Source organism: Gouania willdenowi, chromosome 13 (genome assembly GCF_900634775.1).
Source record: "Gouania willdenowi chromosome 13, fGouWil2.1, whole genome shotgun sequence".
Lineage (NCBI taxonomy): Eukaryota > Metazoa > Chordata > Actinopteri > Blenniiformes > Gobiesocidae > Gouania > Gouania willdenowi.
Genome location: NC_041056.1, coordinates 23,584,253 through 23,599,904, shown reverse-complemented (window position 1 = coordinate 23,599,904; position 15,652 = coordinate 23,584,253). Strand labels below are relative to the sequence as shown.

Sequence of the window (15,652 nt, the reverse complement as noted above, 5' to 3'; positions counted from 1 at the left end):
TATCGTATTGTTATTGTCAGCCCATTATTGTCAATCATATCATATCGTGAACTCTGTGAATCGTCCCACCTCCAGTGAACGGCATTGCATCAAAAAATCCACTTTATCTTTTTGCAGTATTGGGAGGTAAATATATAATATATATATAATATTGAAATGGCATTGTACAGGTCAGCCCTCATAAATAGTTTTGATAACTGTTGCGTATTTCATTATATGAAAATCTTGTTGACATTATAAAAGTAACTATTGCCAGATATTTTTCTTGCAGAATAAAAACCATGTAGTGTCAGTAAAAAAATGAAATATGGCAATGTCAGTCATCCTAGTCTTAGAACAAGAACAAATTTAAAAACCAATTTAGTTTAACTCGTAAAATAAAAACAGTGTTTTATTTTACGAGTTTTATTACTCTTTGTCTTTGGGCTTTGGCAGCTGAAAAATGAGCTTGTTTGGGTCTGTAATTGAGCATTGTCTGTCTGTCATGATTTAAAAATGGTTTGTTTGTGACAGATAAGCTAGTTTGATGTTATCTCTATTTATTGGATGTTTTACATACTTAGAGAAGTCTTTAGTTTACTCCTAGCTTTGCACTGTCTGGCACGTTTGGTTCTCTGATCATTTAAGTACAGTGTGTTATGTTTGTAAGTCAAGAAATGATAAATATGTGCGATCTCTGTTTCACCACTTTGAATTGTTTGTCTGTCTTTATTCTTTATACAGACAGTGAAGATGAAATGTCCAGTGATAGCTTGAATATGGCTTCACTTGAAGATGAACCACAGATACAAGGACAGATCATTGGAGAAGGATCCCCTACTGAGGAAGTGCATCATGTTAAGTATTATCTGGTAATTTCCTCTGTCCTCGCAGAGTCTGAGAAGTACAATTAAGTGAAAATATTTCTCTGCTGAGGAAATTTAAGGACAAGTATGTTATGTAGCACAGTGCTTGTCCTTGCAATCTGTTGTAAGTTTAGAAAAAAAATCACGAAGCTAAACTCAAAGTCACTTTTTACATCATCACCTACAAACACTGTCTTTTTTATGTACATCCAAAAGACCAAATCAAACAATTTAATTGCTAAAGAGGCCAAATAAAATCCAGAATTTAAATAATGTAACAAATACAAACTCCATTCTAAAAGCATTGTACTCTCAAATTTTAAACTAACCTCGGCAAGACAGACTTAGAGCAGTAAAAGAAGGGATGTCAAACACTTAAAGTGCCTGTATAGAAAACCAATCGTTCAATGATAAAATGAATATTACTCAGATATTTTCATTTCAACACTATAGCTTCATTTAAAAGGTGTTTCAATGTTTTTGGTGTTACATCACATATAAGACATTATTCAGCTCTTTAAAGCTCCCCAGTTGAAGGTAAAAAAAACTTTTAAAAATGTGGATTAAACAGGCACTGCTCAGATAGTTTCTAATGACTATTCACCCTTTAATAGTATGGACGCTGAGACAAAGGGATAAAAGAAAAAAAATAGAGGAAAGTTTTAGTGAATAGCTTGAACTCAAATGAGGTTCAGGATTGTGCTATACATAGTGGTCGCCAGTGGCTTCTGGGCCTGATTTATTCAGGAGGTTTCTAACATGTTTAGATACAATTTTTACCTTTTCTCTTTCTTACATTGTTGTCATAAATATGTTTTCTTCTTTCCCATCCTCACTATATTTAAACATTTCCAACTACTTATTCTTTTTCTATTGATTTCTCTTTTTCAGTCAAACACTGCATCTTTCTTTTTGTGATGCCATGGTGGTCTTCAAAGAGATCACTCAAATTTATTTGGGAGAAATATGATTATGTTTGGCCTTTCAGAGTTTCACTGTTATGCATCTTAATTTTTGTTATGCTCTCTTCCTCTTGTCCTTCTCTGTTGTTATGCCTTTCCTGTTCTGGGCAGCTTTCTTTTTTTTTTTTTACCCCACTTGCCTTTCCTCCTATATCCTCTCAGCCAATCTGCAATGTCTGGCAAGGCTAGCATGCTAATATATCAGATCTAATCTTAACTAAACAGAGCTTCCTCATTTTCTCCTCACGTCTCACAAGGGGACACTTGCAGGGAAAAAGAACAGTGAACCCATCACACAAATGTGAGATGATCAGCCCCAGGGGTTAATTAAAAATCAATTCATCAAGTGGAAAGAAGGGAAACACGGAAAAAAGGAATCAACTCTCCTTAAAGATGCTGGCTTATAGAAAGCATTTATACAGTTTAAATAAGGACAAATAGATCCAACACCTGGCAAAAGAGAATATAAATTCACAATACAAAGTTAAATTGACTTAAAAAGTTGTTTTAAAACAAGATGAATTTATTCACTTTTCCTTAATATTCCCTGTTAATGTTCTCCTTTGTCTCTATATTATTTTGTATACCCTAGGTAATGGATAATCAGATTACTCAGTCTGGATTATATGACAGCTTTTACTTGAATGATGTTGCACATCTGGATGTGATGAACACCTCAGAACATCCACACTGTAAATCACTCCACGCATCCCAGACTTCACTGTGGGACTCCGATCTAACAGGTACAATAGTTCTTAGAGCAAATATGATTTTTTTCTGTGTTGTGGGCAAACCTTTTTCTTTGATCTTATTTGGTAATAATGTTGTTATCCTAATATTACATTTCGATGCGTAATTTCAATTTTTGTGCTATAGATGTGTAAGATTACCTCTGTGTTTAGTTTTACCTTGAGGCACTTTCCAATTTGCAAGAATTGTTCATATCATAAGGTAAGGTCTTTCTAATAGCATTTTCAGCAAATATGTAAAAAATGTGGAGACATGAGAATGAGTTTTAATCTCTGGGGATTGCAGACTGCTTAGTTGAAAAACAAGCTACGATGGCAAAACTAATAATTTACAATGGATGCTTTAAAATATATATTCCTTTATTTATTTATTTTGTCAGTCTTTGTTTTTAATGCTGTTGTTTTGAGCTTTAAAACTTACTTTAGGATGATGACTGGAGAAATGTCAATAGTAAGTTTTGTTGACAGGATTTTTGTGGTTGCTGTAAAATTTGCAAATGTTAGGAAAACTTCATTTCTGAGGGAAGTAATTCTATGATTATATGTTTATGGGGCAATATTTGATTGGGTATATCCTTGTTTACAAAAATCCTGGACATGTTTTTAACTCTCACCAGTATTTTAGAGACTCCAGCAAACAGAGGTTGAAAACTCTGCAGAGAGACCAGGGCCAACAGGGCTTGCACTCTTAAATTATTCACTGCAAAGCAGGAGGAATACTACCATTTGAAATAATCTCAAACTTACTCTATATTTGCCAAAAAAACAACCCGTGCATGAATATGACATGGCAGTTTTTTCTCTTTCTTTGCCAAGATTTTTTTACACTTTTTGTAACCAAACAGAATTGACTGTGGATGACTCCCACAAGGACATCACCTCACTCATCTTAGCCAGCCACTCATCAAATTCTACTCCATCTTTGCCACCACCATTACAGCTCAAAGTTAATGAGAAAGACAAGTTTGCAAGGAGAAATATCACCTTGACAACACTCGTTCATGTTCCTCTTTTCCTCCATTCATCTCCTGCTTTTTTCACAAAGAGTCAGAGCCAACAGGCTTTATTTATCTCCTGCTCCTCAGTCTCACTCTCATTTCTTGTTTTTTGGGTATTGTTCTTGATCTTCCATCTGTGTCAGAAAAGGAGGGTTTTAGTGTGTAGGTTTGGTCTCCTTAGTCCTTTGAACAAAGCAAAAGAGTGCCCACATAATAGGCATGTGGCCAGCACATAAATCGGATACCCCTCCCCATGGTAGAACAAAACATAACTGTTTTATTATTATTTTTTTTCAAGTATGATACATAAGAAGTGAGAAAATGGTGTGGTCTCCGGAATTGGTGGCAGGGATGTTTTTGAGCGCATTTTAGCGATATACCCTGGTGACGATTTTTGCGATTTATCAAAAACACAAAATTATAAATATATTTCAAAACACTTTTATATGTCATGTTTGATATGAAAATGTCGACAATGATGAGACTCATCTTCAACAAAACAATTTGAGTCACTTGAAACTCTATTTTGGTCGTCAGATAAAAAAAAATTGCAAAATTAACAGTCAAAAACATTTTGACTTGGCGATTATTGTTGTACATGATTGTCCATAACATCGCCAATATACATGGCAGAGTAATTAGTTTGTAGATTTGCCTGCAAGTCAATAACAGGAATTAATTGGCCGATCAATACAAAAATAATAGCTTCACAGTCATTACATTGCATCTGTCAGTTTTGGTTAAACAGGCATATATTATTACAGGTAGTAGTATCTTGTATATACAGTACGTATACATTTTTTTATGAAGAAAATGAAATGTGGTGAAATGTGGTTTAAAATCTTGTAAATATTTGTAATATTTGTAAATATTGTTATTTTGCACCTTGTTGTATTCTAGTGTTCATTACTTTTTTTAAGACAAAGTTTTATGACCATAATAATATATGTGCACAGTTATTAAACAGCTTTAGAGAGAAGTGTTACCACACTGATTTCAGCTTCCAGGCTTGGATTCTGTTTAGTATTCATATGCAGTCATCGCCTTAAAAATGTTATTCTCTGTGTTGGAGCTTTACAAATATTACAAGCTGCAGAAGCTTGACAGCAGAGCAAATGCATTCTTTTTTCTCATTGTTTACCATACGTCCACATGATAGCAGCATGACAGATGGTGATTTTTGTCTTCTGGTTTGATACATGTAGTATTGGGTTATTTGGAGTGTTTTTAAAACCTGTAAATAGTAATAAATGAATGTTATAGCGTAAAGATCGATGATATGTTTTTGAAATAGATTGGCAATGGGAAGATACAGTACATTGGGAGATTAAACAGTGCTTTTCAAATAGACACAAGGACTGCAGAGTTGTATTGCATTGATGTTGTAGGTATTTATCAAAAGCCTTCTTTCACTTTTTTGACTTTCAGCGATTGCTCAGAGGAACACCTGGTTTTCAAAGTGATAAAAGAACAGCAACAACACACAGCTAATGAAAGGTCTCTCAACCAGGATACAGACAACAGTACTACATTAAATATCCCAATAAGCTTAATTAAACGTCAAACTTACTGTATGTTATTATTTTTTACATAATTTTGGCTTCCAGCTCATAAAACCCGTGAAAACAGAATTTTAAAAAATTGCTGGAAGCCCAAATTATGTAAAAATAAACAAATAAATATTTGAAATAGTTTAAATTGTGGGCTCTGAATCTATAATCTATGAAAGTTTAACTTTTTGAATGGAATTATGGAAATTAAACAACTTCTCCATGATATTCTAATATTTTGGAAAGGGTTTGTATTAGGGCTATGCATATTATCGCAAATCTTTTTTGCAGTAATGTATTTTCTTTGTCGTGCACTTTGCATTCAGGAACCAATAACAATATAAAACACTTAAAAACAAAGATGTCTCCGGGATGGTCCAGCACATAGTGGAAGGGTGTAAGATGCAGACAGGGTTTGTCTACACAGAGAGGCACAGCCATGTAGCTGGAATAGTGTACAGGAACATCTGTACCCACTATGGACAGGAAGCTATAATATACCAAAGGCTCAAAGAACAACTGGAGCGGAAGGAAGGTCAAAGTGGTTCTCGTGGTAGTAGGAACCATCTGTAGCCTCGGTGTAGAAGTGTGCAGTTCTAGGAACAGCTAAGATAGTGAAGAACCTGTAAACTACCAGGCTTCTGGTACTTTGGTCAAAATCTGGAAAAGTTCAAGTATTATAATAATTTTGCAAGCCAGTGTGTGACGGAGTGCATCTACAATATTTACAGAATTAAACAAATTAAACTTCAGAAGCAAGCTAGCCAAGAAAAAGCCTCAGTACAAATGTAGGCCTCTATCAATGGCTCATCAGGGTATATGTGATTTGGTGGAGAAAAAAAAAAAGAGTAGAATAAGTCCAAAAAGTATGTACGATAATAAACCTGCATATTTCTAAACTGGTGTGGTTTAATAAAGCAGGTGCACAATAGCAAAATCATACACAAAAAAGCTGGCCTACGAGCTGGAGGAATGTGGCAGAGCAGATGAGACAAAGGACGGTCTAATACTTAGAGATTGAACACCAGAGCTGAAACCGGTTTGCCAGTACGCCACATACTGCACACACTTAGCACACACGCACACTCTCACCTTCATAGTCCCTCAGTGGGGGCTCCGATGTAATTTACAGTGAGCAGATGGGGATAGATGTTCAATCTGATTCAATTTGATGTGACTTGCAGTGGAGTGGGATGAGACACTCTTCTTCCTTTCTTTGGGATCAGTTTTTTTTTTTTTTTTAAACTTTCACTTTCATTCTGGGATTCTGAACAACATTGTTACTTTTTCTCACCTTGTCCTGTTATCTCTGTCCTACAATCACACTTTTTGTATGTGTTTTTGTGATATTCTTTCCTATTCCTGTCCATTATTAAATCCACCCTCCTATCCTCTTGTGAAGTTTTTTTTTATTATTATTTTTTATTTTCCCCTGTTCTTTTTCAAATCTAGAGTCAAACACTCACCTCCGTCCATTGTCCTGTGCAGCTGAAGCAATCCTGGAGATCTGCAGTGTGGACCCGATGGGCTGTGAGGACCCTGACCTGGACACAGACATGGCGACGCACACTCTCATTGGATTAGAACATGAACGGAGATTTATGGCTAAAGGTGTAAAACATACACTATAAAGATGATTCATGTGTTTCTTTGGTGGCAGACACATTTTTTAAAGGGTTGTAAATACTACACAGTGACACAGAAGAATCCTAAGACTTGATACATAGAATTGAATATGTTGCATGTCAGCACTTTTGATATTGTAATCGCTAACATGTTTTGGTTTTTTTTTTGGCTTATATTTGTTTGCCAAATCTTGCAGACCAGTAGTAGCAAATTTGGTTTAAAGCCATTTCCACTGAGGGGTGTAACAATATGTTACCTCCATCAATGTGAAACTTTAAAAGATCAGGTCACAGAGTTCAGAGGGGGCATCTCCATTAAACTGGTTGCATAACAATTTAGCTCTTGTAAAAAGTATAGAGAAGGGAAACTTTAAATTTTTTCACTTAAAAATAGGCATCACAGGCTCAACATGTATTTGATTGTGTTCATCACTTAGAGTTGTTTACACTGAAAAAGGCCATTTGGCTAAACAACACCACAAACACTATTGTGCCCTCCACATTTAAAGCAATGGATTGACCCCTTAATGCAGTTTAGTTGCATTTGCAACCGGCTCCTATTTAGATTTTAGTCATCAAGTTTATAGTTTGCACTAAAGCATAAATCCCAATATAATATAAAAGATTTTGCTCTGCTAGAAAAAGTCATGTTAAACTCATGTTTGAAGTCCTTTCAAATCTAAGATTTTACCATTTCTATTAAATTCTTTAGAACCATGGAATCCAGTATTTCATGAAAGAAGCTGTGGAAGTCAAGATCATCCTGAGAATCGCCATCTCATACGGTAAGTAGTGACTTAACATTTATAGAAAACAATTTTACATTCTGGATATTTTTTTTACATTACAAAAAATAGTGGTCTAGAAAAGGAAAAATGCATTGTTCCTCTAAATATTTGTTTAAAGGCACACCGCAGACTTTTTGACCTAAAGAGATGACCCATATGAGTTATTTGAAATAATTCCTCAGGCCAATATACAGCGCTTGACAGTATCAATGCTGCGAGCAGGGCTTCCCTCTTGAAATACTGACTATGTAGGTTTGGAGAGGCATCATTGCCATGATCGAAGGGGGCCGATGATGGCAACGACGCCAGGGAGTAGTGGGGGAGCGCCACCATCGCGGACAGGAGGGCCTACTGCCGGGCCTCCGGCGGCGAGGAGAGGATGGCGGTGGTGGCTGCTCCTCCAGCCACGGCGCGAGCCAATCCCCGCTTCACACCCCAGCCCGACCGACCCAGCCCTTAGAGCCAATCCTTATCCCGAAGTTACAGGTCAACTACTGTCTGCATACACAATCAATAGACAAGGGAGGCTGGCCCCACTGACTGTTGAGTTTTGTGACAGTGCTGTGGCGCTTGTGGCCACTAGGGGCACTTGACATGAGAGTTACAGGTCTAGCGCCCCTAGTGGCCAAAAGTTACACAGTGTGCCTTTAAGTAAATTTCATGTGTTTATCAGAATATGAAGTGTGTAACGGAACATAAACCAGCAGATTAGCTTAACCTCAACAACACGAATGAGCACTAGAATGCAGTGTGGTTTATGTATTTTCCTGTCTATTATAAACCTGCCATGTGTGTAGGTGTGTGTTTTGGGATTTTTGTCTGTTTTTGTGTTGGAGCGTTGTTACTAGTATATTGTTTGCTAGAGACTGAGCACACATCTCAGTATGAATATCATAGTGAGATGTGTATTAAACAGTTTGCTACATTCTAAAGAAAGTGGGGGGAAATCTGTTTGTGACCCTCAAAACACACAATACAAATGCATATCTTGTATTAGTGACACATAAGGTCAGTAATGAAGTTAAATTCATTACTAATTTTGTTTCCTTGCGACCCTGAAAAAGAGTAAGCGGACTAAATTTGTTTTATTCTTTTTAAAAATAAAATACTGTTCTTCATTACATATGTAGAAGGCTTTATGCCTCATGTATTTTTTCTTCAAATTTGCTCTTGGGAGTTATAAAATCTATGTTTTTAACATCTGTACAGGAAGTCATTCCTTACTGATTGACTGCCCTGTTTAAAATGGATTTGGCTGAAAGTTTGTCTCAGTTGAAAGGGTGTTTCCTTATACCACCTTTGCCTTTGTGTCTTTCTGTTAGTGCTCTGGGCTGTGGGTGCTAGAAATTGACTAAAGACAATTGAATTGTTATTGATACTGCTTAAATGAGGCCAAATTAAAGATAATTAAATCAAACCATCCGTCCACCCATCTTCTACACCCACTTTATCCAGATTAGGAGGGAGGGAAGATTGAACTTTTGCCATCTGACTTTCAACAAAAGGCAGGGTGCGTTTCCCCCAGTTTATCCCAAGCATTAAGGCCTGTTTTTTGAGTGCGGATGGAAACTACAGTATTTGGAAAAAGCCTAACAAGGCACACGGAGCACATATTCAATTAATCATAAATTAATATGATTGCAGTTTTTTTTTTTTTTTTATATAAAAATTATATAAATGAATAAAACTTCCATATAAGGGAGAAATTAGGAACTTACCACAAACAAGTGCTAATTGTAACTGAAGCATGTCCAGGACTAAAGGTGCCAGGGAAAGTTAGCATGAATTCATTCATTCAGAGTTAATCTGATGGAAACATGGCACTGAACCCCAAATCTGTCTAATATTTTACTCTGGAGATCGAAGAACTCATTACAAAGTACACACAGCTTTTTAGGAAAAAATATGTGAAGCTTAGAGTTTGGAATGCATTGATCATGATTAATCCAGGAAGCTGTACCTTTAATAATGAGTCTGTGGTTGTGTGCCGTGCATGTACAATGAGCTGTCTTATGGATTGGGTCTTGCAGGGTCACGGTTGGCAAGGAACAGGAGGAGGAGGAGACTGCAAAGACAGATCGACTGAGTGTCCTCCTATTACCCTGAAATAAGAACACACACACGCCAAGCAACAGATGTGACGTGAATGATATTCATGAAGAGCCTTGTGTGGACGTCATCGAGCTTTCAGAACAAAATGTTTTGTCTATGTATGGAGACTTATAAATATCCTTTCAACGTATGAATCTTTTTTTCTTGTCCATTATATTATATTATATTATATTATACTGACTTTGTCTTTCTCTGCGACCCTGAAAATAGTTGGACAATGATCATCTACATCTTTTTAGCAGTGTGTGTGTGTGTGTGTGTGTGTGCGTGTGTGTGTGTGCGCGTCAAAGGCTTGATGGACAGTGGGCTGCAGTGCCAGTTTTACCTGCAGGTGTTTGAAGGACCACTTTCCTCTGTTGTCATCAATTCGTTTCTTAATAAGTTTAGGGTGGCAGTGGATCAGGTCAGGCTGCACATGCACACTCCTGGAGGATGCGTCTGTTGGTGATAAATTATGTTTGAAAGCGGGAGGAAAAAAAAAAAAAAAAACTGCGCCAGCGGCTGCTGCCATCTCTGTATATGTACAGGAGTGGGAATAAACAGGCACTGGGACTGGGTCTGGTTGCCTCTGTGGTGCATGATGTGTTCTGTTAGGGTGTGTCACTCCTTATATTTGCCTGAGTGCTACTGTTTTCCATTATTACTCTCAGCCTCCCTGAACCTAACATGTCTACGACTGTCCTCAGCTGCCTTCCTTTCCACCGTCTCACATCCACGTGAGGACAAACGGGTAAATCCAGGATAAATTGACTCCTGCATTACTAGAGCCACTGTCATGAATAATGGAAATAGCAGGTTTGGCAATGGAAAATAAAGTAATGACAATTTGCTGACAATTTCAGTTGCATTGTTTTCCCCTTGTGGGCCAAATCTTTTCATTACAGGAGCGAATGTAGATCTGTCTAATGGTTTTCCCCAAACAACAGATATAAACCTGATAGATATCAAACAGCAACTGCCACAGAGAGTTTAACCAACTCTGAGATCTGTATACCTCTTAATTCACTCGTTCTTTTTCTTTTCTCATTTCACATGTTCTCACAAACACTGAATGCGAACAAAAAAAGAACATGACCTTTGTCAGACATAGAGAAACTGTGAAACTGGAGAAGTTGACATTTAACTGCACCATATTAACTGACCCTATCTCCAGTGCTGCTGGAGTCCATTTTTAAAAACTAAGGCGACCAATAAGATCAGTTATGTCTAACTTTTTTTCTTATCTCAGAAGGCTGTTTAGTTTTTTTCATTACCCCTAAAGTCAGCTAGAGGCTGTAGGCATGGAGGTTGTCGGTCGGCCAGTGCCTCTATCACAGTCTTTTTAATTCACTTCTACTGAATCTTTCTATCCATATTTGCTTATCCTGTACTCGGGGCACAAGACAACTCTCAGATAAGTTACAACACTTGCACAAATATAGTCAGTTGATGGAACAATTAAGCATCCCCTTTTATTTAACCCAGCATCCATATTTTTTGTCTAGAACAGGGGTCACCAACCTTTCTGAAAGTTCAAGCTACTTCAAAAGACACTGAATAGTCCGAAGGGCAACCAGTTTGAAAGGCACATCTCAAGTACAAGATTTTCACGGTTTCACTTTGATCAGAGAGTAAGATAATGAGGAGAGATTAGCCGTAACTTAAAAAGGTAGGAAATGTTTTAAGTTTCTACTTGCACCCCTTTATTTCTCATAATGTATGCAATTGTATCATTTTCATTACATTTCAAAGGAGATCATCATGTTCCTATTTTACTAGCCACTAACAACTTTTTATTAACACATGCAACATTGGTACCACAGCCCCGACTAGTGACATCCACCAACCATAGGCCTACACTAGACACCAAATACACCAAACAGCTGTGTGCTCAAAGGCTACCGGAAAAAAAACAACCATATCAAAATAACATAAAACACAACACAAGATGCATTTACAAACTAACCATGCCACAGCAGGCTATTGTAAAAAAAAAAAACCCAGCATCTTACCTTACAACTTCACGCATCGGGTTTTGGCCGCTGCAAATGATGCAGTTATTTCACTGTAATCCACCTGTCTTGCGACACGGTTCTCAATAGATAACACTGCCAATGCAGACAGTCTCTCTTGGGACATTGTCGATCTCGAGTAAGTCTTGATCAGTTTCAGTTTACTGAATGACAGCTCTGCACTCGTGACTGAAAAAGGAATTGTGAGAAACACCTGGCAAGCAGTAGTGGTGTTCGGGAATGCTGTTTTGATGTCTCTTCTGATCATAAAATCCAGCACTTCAGAGGTTTTCTTTACATCACTGACTTAAAAGTGGCAGAAATGGGTGGGAAGGGGGTTGTGGTAATGCAATTTAAAAAGTAGGAACAATTAGTTTCAACTGGCAAATAATGGTCACAACAAAATGTAATAATGGATCAACATAAGTGACATTAGGTGGAAAAGTGGTGGAAAGGGTTTATACGTGCTGAGAATGTCTTGAAACTGGAAAGAATGTACAGATAAAACATTGAAATTTGATGGAGAAGTTTCAGAAATGGGAGTAATGTAGCAAAAATGCATTAAAAGGAGCAAAAATATGGCAAGTTTTGTGTAGTTTGCAGAAAAATGGGGGAAAAAAGCAAAAATAAGCTTGAATTGTTCAGAAAATATTCTTAGTTCATGCATTTCTGTCATTTTAACATTCTCCTGTGGGCCAAATTAGATGCTCTAAAGGGCCAGTTTTGGCCCCTGGGCCTTAAGTTTGACATTGTGTATTAATGGCATAAAAAGTGATAATATTACCACTAAGGAAAATGCATGTTAATGTGACGAGTTGGCACAGGATGTGCTCGCAGCTGCAGCAGCATTGTCGGCATACACGGTTTCTTCTTGTTCTGCTTTCTGAAGGTTGAACCAAGAACCAAAAACCTTTTTAGCATTTTCTGCCTCCTTTTTTGTACTTTGTACTTTTCTTTTCACTTCTCTCCGTTTCTGGCAACCCGATTTACTTCTATTTAGTGACATGTTTGTGACTGAATCGCGAGTGTCTCTCTCAAGTCTCTCTTGCGCATATGTGGGCAATACTAACTAGAGGAGGAGGGAGGGGGGCACGTGACGACATAACTTTTGACACATTTTTGACAATAACTCATTATGGATGATTAGGGAAACATACAGTAGGGCCTATTGTACTGAGTGACAAAACAAAACAAAAAAAACTCCCCCCCCACCAGGCCCTTACTCATGTTGCTACCCCCGTAGAACCGGGCCTGATTGGTACAATTGAATAATTATGGAATATTTTATGAAAATCAACTTTGCAGTTTTTAAAGACATATCTTATCACCACTTAAAAACATTTGTCTCAATGTTTCAGTGAAAGTAAACCTTTAAAAATGGTTAAGTTAATACAAAGACTTGTCAAGTGCAGCAGTATGTAACTCTACTAAGGCTCTGGCCACATCTGTCATTTGTGTTCATCTTTGTGAGTTTGGAGCTTGGCTAGTAAATCAGATTTTAGACGGATCACGTTGGTGATTAGAGCTCCTATTAGAGCAGGCCTGAGGGCCCCTCACTTGGTCCATGTGGACTACCTCGTGCCCACGGGCACCCTTTTGGTGACCCTTGGTCTAGAAGATAGAAACTTGGAAGCAGTTAGGTTTAAGGGACTTGCTTAAGTCTTGCCTACAGTGATCACACACAGTGGATTTGAACCAGTAACCCTGCAGTTACAAGACTGCTTCCTTAAGCGTTAAGCCACCACTGCTTCTACCTGAACCAGAGTGGAGAGGAAGGCATAATTAATGACACCTGTGAGCTAGAGTAGGGTTAATCAAACCAAAGACAGCATGGAGAACAGGCAGAATGTGAAGTTAGAATGGGCAAGAAAACAAGTTTTAAAGGAGTCTTTTCCAGTTTGTGGACTAAGATGCAGAAAAAAACAGATATTTTAAGAGTGGACTGAAGTCATCTTTGGAGGTGCATCTTCTTCCTTTCTACACCTACAGAATTGAAGACTTCTAAAGCTAAGTTTGCTGATTCATTTGTTTTAAAGCATTTTTGCAGTTCCTACTCATCCGTAATTGAGGTCATTTGAGTTACTCTGAGTTTAACTTTATTGTGTTCATTTCATGGAAATTTGAAGTTTTTGTTCAATTCTGTTTGGGTTGATTAGTGTCTGAATTGAATACAAATGCCCCATGAAGCTGATATGTTGTTTGTGTACTTTAGTAGCAATGGTTATGTGCTAGCTGAGTTATTCATTAGTCAGGTTTAATTTAAAATTGACAAGTCAGAATATTATGTACTCATTTGTCTAGTACCCAACAATTTTTTTTATTTAGATTTTGAACCTTATTAAATAAAATGAAGCCTGTGCTACAAACTGTTAGGATTTTCATTAATACCTCTTGACAAAATAAACCCCAATAATTAAATGTGAAGTTCTTGTTGTGCTTTTGTCATTTTTCAGTCTCACAGCTGTTCTATAATTCATCAAAATAAGGCAAATCATAGTTTTTAATAAGTTTAATAGTAAAAAGTGATAAATCCTTGGAGTGGAACTAATACATGAGTTAATACTTTCTTTCTTTTAGGTATCATGAACCAATAACTTATATCCCTGAACGAAATGATCTACATATTGTTTTTAGCTGCTTTGTTTTCTTATTTTCAGTCTTTATTTCCCACTAAATATACTTCACAAACAGTGCAACTCAAAGGACAGATGGCTGTTTAACAATCTGAGACATCAAATAAACAGCAAAATGATTAAAATTGAACGAAAGCCCTCCTAATGTAAGATGCTGTTTGCTGCATAATCATCGCTGATAAACTTTTAGTGGAATAGTTCAAAATTCTATTATGCTAATCTTGCCATGTGTTTAGTACATTTGGAAGCAGGCAGACTGGAAACGGGAACAAAAACTAGCTTGTAGGAACAGTTGGAGGCTTTACTGACGAAAATAAAGAATGTGCGGAGTTTGCACATTAACCAAAATGAAACCGTGGTGTTCTTGTACTTGGACTGTGCAATGGACTGCTCTTTTGCTGTTGGTGTTCCTTTAGATTCATGCATAAACATAGATTCCTTAGAAACTCCGGATATCGGCTTCAAGTTAAAAAAAGTTGTTATAAGTTATGCTTGAGGAAAATTCATGAATCCTACCACATCATTGTATTTGTCTCCATATTGTAAAGGTGTGAAACTCATTTGGAAAACTGTGCTCTGCAAATATTAGGGATTTAAATTTGCAAATTGAATGACATCTGGATTCATAATGAACCTTAAAGATGGCGTCATTACTGGCAATTGAAGTGGAGATTAATAATAAATAATAATAATGCATTGGATTTTATATAGCAGTTTTTTATAGACATTTAAGGTGCTTTACATTGATGTGCATTATTCTTTCACTCCACACACAGTGGTGGTAAGCTACTACTGTAGCCCCGGCTGCCATGGGGCAGACAACAGAGGTGAGGCTGCCATAGTGTGCCATCGGTCCCTCCGAACCACCACCAATACTCACACTAGGCAATGTGGGTGAGGTACCTTTCCCAAGGCCACAATGACATGGCTGGAGCGGGATTCAACCCCACAACCCTTCAGTTATTGGATGACACACTCTACCACTGATCCACGGTTGCCCAAAGATATTGTTCTGCAACTGCCTGCAGACATGAGACAAATCTATTTACAGCAGTCACTAGGGATGTAATGATTAATCGTAAGGCAGTTAAAAATCGATTCATAGGTACCACGGTTCACATCGATGCTCTGAAAATTGAATCGCAGTACTTTTTTTAAACAGCAGAGGGCGGTATATATTAATCCTTTCAGAAGCGGACGTGGTGTGTGGAATCTGCTACTATTTTCTTTCTGGCCGCCATTTACTGTTAAACATGCTCATAAATGATTCTTTACTCCTTTAGCACTGAAAGAATATCTAATATTACGTGAATATCTGTAAAAGTCACGTTTTTCTATTAGCTCTGTCTGCTAGCATAGCTTCTCTTCTTCACTGGTGGAATAACTGCATGCCAACCGA

At 37.3% G+C, this 15,652-nt stretch overlaps 1 protein-coding gene across 4 annotated transcripts in view; it reads left to right on the top strand.

Moving 5' to 3' along the window:
- Window positions 1–10,092, top strand: part of zbbx (zinc finger, B-box domain containing) — a 44,697-nt gene extending 34,605 nt beyond the window's left edge. For 2 of the 4 annotated variants that reach the window (XM_028464933.1, XM_028464930.1), the window contains 5 exons: window positions 724–851; window positions 2,400–2,550; window positions 6,557–6,715; window positions 7,442–7,514; window positions 9,548–10,092. In XM_028464933.1, the coding sequence (XP_028320734.1) occupies window positions 724–851; window positions 2,400–2,550; window positions 6,557–6,715; window positions 7,442–7,514; window positions 9,548–9,623 (587 nt within the window). In that variant the 3' untranslated portion in view covers window positions 9,624–10,092. The remainder of the gene's footprint in view (window positions 1–723; window positions 852–2,399; window positions 2,551–6,556; window positions 6,716–7,441; window positions 7,515–9,547) is intronic. The other 2 variants (XM_028464931.1, XM_028464932.1) reach the window with 2 other exon arrangements.
- The last annotated feature ends 5,560 nt before the right edge of the window (window positions 10,093–15,652 follow it).